At 44.6% G+C, this 7608-nt stretch overlaps 1 protein-coding gene across 1 annotated transcript; it reads left to right on the plus strand.

Annotated features, from left to right (window-relative positions):
• Positions 1 to 3642: 3642 nt before the first annotated feature.
• On the plus strand, positions 3643 to 7155 carry LOC118407338 (the record flags this gene model as incomplete). Its single annotated transcript, XM_035807804.1, has 4 exons — positions 3643 to 3707; positions 4019 to 4263; positions 5564 to 5710; positions 6919 to 7155. Coding segments are annotated over exons 1-4 (694 nt in total), but the record flags the coding sequence as incomplete, so codon positions are not given.
• Positions 7156 to 7608: the final 453 nt, after the last annotated feature.

The raw sequence follows: 7608 nt of genomic DNA on the forward strand, positions 1-7608 counted from the left end.
ACGGCGCTACCGCGAAATTAAACCACCGCGAAAACTCCATTTTCCCGCTAACGCGAAAGTAAATCCCCGCGAACTTAAATGCATTTACAGTATATTCCTTTCCCGGCAAAATTCCTCTCCCTGCATATTTTCCTTTCCCGGCGTATTCCCGGCTAAAAATCGCGAATTCACCCAAGAATTACGCCCAGGCCTCAGAGACGCCGGTGAAGGAGGCTAACAGCAAGGCCACTCCCAGGAGATAACTATTACACAACTGCTCGAACCGGTTACAATTGCGTCTCCAATGACTACACATTTGCATAATTGCTGGACATGAACATTTCAAAGAGCCAAATGCATCCCCATTCCTTCACTTCTGCTTCCCGGCCCGAGAAGAAGACTTGAAGAAAGAAGACTCGAGACGACTGCAGTCTCACCGTGATCGTCCTGACAAGAAACTCGGTAAGTACCAACAGCGCAGCAGCTTATACCCCCTTTCCCTCTCGCTGCGCTCTCTCTGCGACCTAAAATTTGACAGATCCCTCAACGAATTATGTAGAAAAGAAACGAATCTTTTTACACTTTCTACTGTCTTTTTTGTTGTTCTTCTACGTCACACTCTTACGGTTTGTATAATATGCCCAGTGTGAAAGCCGCGGAAGGATACACATATTCTATTTAGGTCGCAGTGAGAGCGCAGCGCGATCGCCGTCTAGTGGAAAGGGCCTTAACAACCAATTGTGTCATGTTTGTAATTGGAATCTTTTTCTCTCTTTGATGTTCATTTATCAGACTAACCTTTTGGGGTTACTCTAAATGCACCATAGCCAGCTACGCTTAAACAAAATTCAAGCATGTGTCGATCGACTTGCTTTTGGAAGTCCGATCGAGAGTTTGATGATTGCAGCCTTAGTTTTTGACATTAGCAGTATATCAGCCTTTTATGGTGACCCTTTGCTTGCCTATTTCCTATCAGTTAGTTTTAGATAGAACATTTATCACAATGAATTTTTTTCTATCCGATCCAAAATTGTGTTTACACTGCTCTTCAGCAATCTGATTAGCGCACCCTCAGTCTTATCCAAATAAAAAACTTTATTTCTGCACTGGTCGAGGGATTTCTCAACTCCATGCTCCGCCATTACTTTTGGAGTCTCCTTTTGGGCATGTTGGCCCTGGGGCCGAGCCGAGGAGTTGTGTAAGCCTAACGTCACATTTCCAAACCGGGGCCCGGCCGGACTGTTGGTGGAAACTAAACATAGAATTTGTAACAGTGGGGTTTAAGCACCGCCAAACTGACCACGCCAACGGCTCTAGAGCTTTTGGTGTTGTGGTTTGCACGTTGGATTTGCAATCTGCCGACCCGGGTTGGATCCCGGGTGTCGGCATGTTTGTTACCTGCATGTATGCAGGTATGGTTTTGATGCTGGTGGGAACTTTTCGGTAGCCGGGGATGTAGGGCGCTGTATCTCGTGAACGGATGGTGCGAGCACGACGATTTTTGGTACGTGGGTTGGGGGTGGTAGCCTAACACTCAGGTTTGATTTTGGGCCTCCTGGCGTTTGAACTTGACATTGCAGGTGGCATTTTTGGTGTTTTTGGGGCACTTTTGGCGCTGTGTGTCCGGAACGATACGCGCGATTGCGACGATTTTTGGTGCATGGGTGGGGGGTTGTTGCCTGTTGCCTAGGATTGACTTTGGGCCTTGTCGCGTTTGAACTTGACCCGGCAGGTCGAATTTTGTGTCCGGGAGGGGTGTTTCCGGAGTTATATCTTCTGAACGGCTGGTGCTGGCGCGATGATATTTGGCACATGTGTCGGCGGTGGCTGAATAATGCTCAATTTTGATTTTGGCGCCCTTGGTGCTTGAACTTGACATTTTAGGTTACCTTTTGTGCGGGCACGGGGCGTGCGCTGTATCTCCGGAACGCAAGGTACCATTGTGTTGCTATTTGGTACGTGAGTTGTTTGTGGTGTCCTGGTGGTCAGGTTTGATTTTGGGCCTCCTAGTGCTTGAACTTGATACTGTATAGGTTGACCCTGTTTTAGTGTGGTTGGGGCATCCTCCCAATATCTGCTTGGTTTTAAAAACAGATTATGGTTGGGTGTAGAACCATCATCTGGCCTGGGCCACCTTCAATGTATCAGGTTACTTAGTGGCACTGACAGTTTGCCAGATGACGGGAGTGTGCCAGATTATATATCTGTTGGTCAGGTATAATTGGAGTTTGCTTATTACTCTTTGTGGTGTTTCTAGAGCTGTATAGTACTGAGTTTTAAGTTCCGGTACAAGTTCCTTTACCCTGTTGGCAATCATGGTTGAACTTGAACTTAAACAGAAGAAGATGCAATTTTCTAATGTGGAGGAGAACTGTATAGAGTGTGGGCATAAGAGAAAGGTATGTGTATGATTTGTCCTGTGTTTCTTTTTGTTTCTTTGGTAATGCCATTTCCATACTGTATACAGGTAATTTGTTGTTTTGGGCTAGTCATATTCGCTTGGTTTTTGGGCCTGCTTAATCTATGGTACAGGCAGGGTTAAGTGGTGGAGGCTTAGCTTTCTTCTGTTTTAAATTCAGTATCGTTTGTTGCATTTTGTCGCGGCAAATATATGATGAAATTCCCCTTCTAAGCAACTGCTCATTGGTTTGTGGGGATGTTTGCTGGGTGTTTGCTTTGACTACAACAGCTTCTGAACTTTTCAAAGCTTCCATTGCCAGCAGCTTGCCATCTATAAATGGGATTGACAAGGACATTTTTCATAGTAAATTATGCTGTTAAATTTGGCTTAGATACTACAGGAGATTTAGGTTTGGGTTGGATGGATTGAATGAAAATATCATACCACCCTGGGGACTAACTGTTGCTGCTGCATGGGGGCTACCACTATTCATGTTGTCTAATGTCTATGGAACTACAGATAAAAGTATCATTGGTCAAATTATGCGAGTAACATTCCGATGTCAAGTGAATAACACCCCAGAAATAAATCTTTAATGAATATCATTGGAAGAACACAAACCAAGGAGACTTAGCAGCTGCATTAGGTCAGTACATTGAAATAGGAAGATATTAGTATATCATGTGACAGAGTAACTACATGTGCATGGGCCATCTGAGACAAAAAAAGGTAGCGTCTCAACAACTTCAAAGTACTGTGGTTGGTTACATACTTAAGAAATCCAAAATAAGTAATGTTCATCCCTGTCCAAACTTACAAATTCAGAAAATGGAATTTCAGAGTCAGACTTTTGCATGGTGCACAACCAACACAGTAAAAAGCTCATTTTTCCAACCACGTACCACAGACAAAAAGGCAAAAATACACAATAGGTCTACAGAAACCCAATACATTTCATGCAGGCCTGAGGTCTACGAACTCTTGTTTCTTTCTGTTCTTACTCGCCCCTCTGAATTCTTACAAAAAATATACGTAAACAAATGCACAAAATCCACAATGTCCACGGCTATTCTCTTTACGTCTTGTGCAGTTTGGTGTCTTTCGTATCGTACTTTTCGTTCCCGAAAGCTGCCCGGCCGTTTCCCAGTCTGAAAGAAAGTCTCAAAGTCTCAAAATGTGCCGTAGCCCACAGCCCAGGCATCCGGCCTAACCCTCGTCCCTTCCTCAGGTCGTTCACCTCGCCGCCCGCGTGACGTCATCTTATGACGTCAGGCCCCTTCCTGGATGCCAAGCAGAAGGGGTCCGCAGCCGGCCGTTACTTCGTCACGTATTCCTGGGAAACTGCCGGGAACTTCCTATAGCTAACAAGCGCTATGGAGGGATGGGCGAATCATTTTCCTGACGTTTTCTTCTATTAATAGTCTTCCAAATGTCTTCAGCTCATTAACAGACCGATTTATACTTGTGTTTAAATACCTGCAGGGCGAATCCGTTCTGGCACCGCGTACTGAAGGAAGAGTCAGCAAGCGCTGTTTGAAAAGTGGAACACTTTCAAAACTTATTCGTGCCAGTTATTATAACTATAATAATTATAATAAGTATTAGAATGCCGGTATTTGTGATGCTACTTTAACGGAGAGGTGAAACCCTTCGTGAGAAGCTGCTTGATCTCCGAGAGAAGACGAGAGGGCTGGACGTGTCGGAGTCGCGCAGGAGGGAACTGTTAGACGGGGTGTCGGGCTTCGCGGGGAAGGCGCTGGAGAAACTACAGGACGGGGAAACGGCGGTTTACACGGGACCAGAGGACAACAACAACAACAACAAGAACACCGACGTGAAGGGTCTCCGCAGTAGCCCGATCCAGGAGGAGCCCGTGGACCTGGGTAAGTGCCAAGTCACCATTCCCCACTAGTTGGCTTTATATGTATGCTAGATCCAATATGTTGACTTATTCATACCTATAGATATCCATATATGTCTGTTTATTTGTACTGTAAGTGGTTGTTATACATGTAGACCTTACGAAAGTCGCTGTACTTTTGTCGTGTCAATAAAGATTTCTGTATACCCTATACAATTTGTACTTCACTACTACTCACCTTGACCTAGTACCTGCACTTATAAGTATTGCAGCGGAACTTTCATATCCACTATCTCGTCGTCACTTTTGCGACCGAGACGTTACAGAACTGCAGACATGACAAGCTCCGTAGATCCGGATACCCGCTTGTTTTGCCAATAACACAGCCGCCATCCCGATCACGTGCCTGGGTATTCACACTCGGCTCGGCTTGTCGCACCAGATCTACAGTCTCTACCAGACTGAATACGCTGGCTGACACGGATAATGGCTCGTTCTCATTTAAATGTCGAAATGCTGTCGCCTGACTTTACGCCTTGATATGGAGCAAATTATAGACAACACCAGTAATTCCTTCACAATATGTTGACTTATTCATACCTATACATATACATATCCATATATGTCTGTTTATTTGTACTGTAAGTTGTTGTTATACATGTAGACCTTACGAAAGTCGCTGTACTTTTGTCGTGTCAATAAAGATTTCTGTATACCCTATACAATCTGTATTTCACTACTACTCACTACCGGTGCAATGGCCTAGTGGGTCGACTCTAAAAATTGTACATGCTGCTTTATCTGCTTAGCACTCAGCACTAATGAGGAAGAGTATGGAAGATAAACACACATCACTACCAGCGGGCCAGCCCCCTGCTGTAGTGGCTTGCACATGTGTGGCCCAAGGGCTACAGAAATGGAGATGGGCGCCACCCCTAAGCATCTGCACAGATGTACGGGCAACTAACTACTCACCTTGACCTGTACTTAGCTTGTCAGAAAGCAAAATACGTACAATAAAGGTCTTCATTCATATAATAGGGGGAATTTACCTGGCCCAGTCTAGAGAACGTAGTTTCTGGCAGCCTGTATTGTTACCTGCGTCTTTTGTTCTCGAGTTATCGCCGTCTTTCGGGAGCGATGTAACGTTAACTGATTCCAACCCCGTAAAATTTCCATCGGCTTGCGGTAATGATCTGGGCGGACAGGCAACACTATTAGCACCGTAGAGATAGCGGTGAGATAGCGCCTATGGAAAAAGGGCATGTAGATGTTATTTCTGGTTTGACACTAATATATTATAATATGATCCTTTCTTTTAGAGCACATTCTGGATCTGTACGGGACCCAAATTGAGAGCCGCGGGCTGAGAGCGGGGCACGGCGGGCACATGGCGTACGTCCCCAGTAACGGCGTGTTTCCTGCCGCACTGGGCGACTTCCTGGCCGACACGCTCAACACGTACGCAGGTAAGGTCTTCAGATATCACCCCCCCCCACACACACACACTCACAGACACTCATACACACGCACACGCACACACACACACACACACACACACACACACATACACACACACACACACACACACACATACACACGCACACGCACACACATACACACGCACACACACACACAAACCCGGTACGTCGCCAGTAACGGCGACTTCCTGGCCGACACGCCCTACACGTATGCAGGTAAGGTCTTTAGATATCACCCCCCTCTTTCTTTCTTTCTTTCTTTCTTTCTTTCTGTCTTTCTTTCTTTCTTTTTCTTTCTTTCTTTCTTTCTTTCTTTCTTTCTTTCTTTCTTTCTTTCTTTCTTTCTTTCTTTCTTTCTTTCTTTCTTTCTTTCTTTCTTTCTTTCTTTCTTTCTCTTTTTCTTTCTTTCTTTCTTTCCTTCTTTCTTTCTTTCTTTCTTTCTTTTTCTTTCTTTTCTTTCTTTCTTTCTTTTTCTTTATTTCTTTTTCTTTCTTTCTTTCTTTCTTTTTCTTTCTTTCTTTCTGTTTTTATTTCTTCCATTCTTATTCCTTTTTTCCTCCCTTTCGTTTTTCAATTTTCTTTTTTTTTAATCTTTCTCGTTTTTCTTGCTTCTTTTCCTCCTTCCTTCGTTCACCCCTTCTTATGAACGATCTCTAGTCAAGGTTTCAGCTTACCGCACGGGTCAGTAGCCTTGCGTGGTCCTGGTTGCTATGGTGATAACTCACACACTTCCACGTAACGTTCCGCTGCATACCTTCAGGTCAGTGACTCATGACCCCCAACATCGCATGACTGTCTGCGTTCGTGACAGGCGTCACAGTTCAGTTGCGAAATCGGTAGGGCTTAGAATTGAATTCCACCTAAAATCCTTTAACTTCCTCCATTTCCTCGAAACGTTTGAGACTTTTTGGGTTATGAAGAACATGTAGGGTCTAAGCTTTCCCATTTTGGTCAAATGTCAAAGTTGTTCAGTTCAGTAGGGTTTCTATAATAGTACGAGATTTTATCCGAGTAGAACACCCCCTCCGTTTTCTTTGCGATGAAATATATCACTAGTAGTCCCTTGTAACTTTCTGATGGAGAAGAATTTCCTAGATTCAAACTAGGTTTAGAACTTTTATGAAGCCTTGTTTCTGTGTATTTCAACTTTACCTCCTGGTCTTCCCTAACTGTGGTGTCTGGCCTTGGTTACACAGGTCGAACTTACGAATCCCCTGGCGGAGTGGACATGAACTGCATGCTGCTGGAGTGGATGGCCGAGCTGTTCGGGTACCCCAAGGGTTTCCATGGCAACCTGACCTCCGGCGGGTCAGCTGCAACCGTCATCGCCATGGCAACGGCACGTGACAGCAGGAAGGGACTGAGGGCACGCGATTATCACAGGTTCGTTCTGAAGGACACTTTAGTTGGCATGGCAACAGAAATTACCTACTGTAAAGTTTGCAACCTAGATGCCCCTGCAGTTTTAAAGAAAGTTGGCAGAGGGCTCAAACTTAGGTCACTTCTTCCCGACAACAAGAGCTATCTACCAATCAGAGATTGTAGCCATAGCTTGTCCAGAACACGAGATATCAAAACCGGACATTCCGTTGCGGTATCGTAGAAATCTGCTATGTCTAGGGCGGGTGAAAAGCTTAAAAAAAGTTTCTTCCTTTTGTCAATCCCAGAGTTGCAGTGTATGTGAGCGAGCTGACCTGTTGTTTGATGCATGTGCAGAGTTTATTCATTTATTGTTTGTTTGTTTGCTTGTTTATGATGCAGACTTGTAGTGTACGTAAGTGAGCTGACGCACCACTGCACGCGGAAGGCCCTGCAGACCGTGGAGCTGGGCAGAGTTTATTCATTTATTGTTTATTGTTTATTTGTTTGTATATTTATTGTTTATG

Source organism: Branchiostoma floridae, unplaced genomic scaffold, assembly GCF_000003815.2.
Source record: "Branchiostoma floridae strain S238N-H82 unplaced genomic scaffold, Bfl_VNyyK Sc7u5tJ_1305, whole genome shotgun sequence".
Lineage (NCBI taxonomy): Eukaryota > Metazoa > Chordata > Leptocardii > Amphioxiformes > Branchiostomatidae > Branchiostoma > Branchiostoma floridae.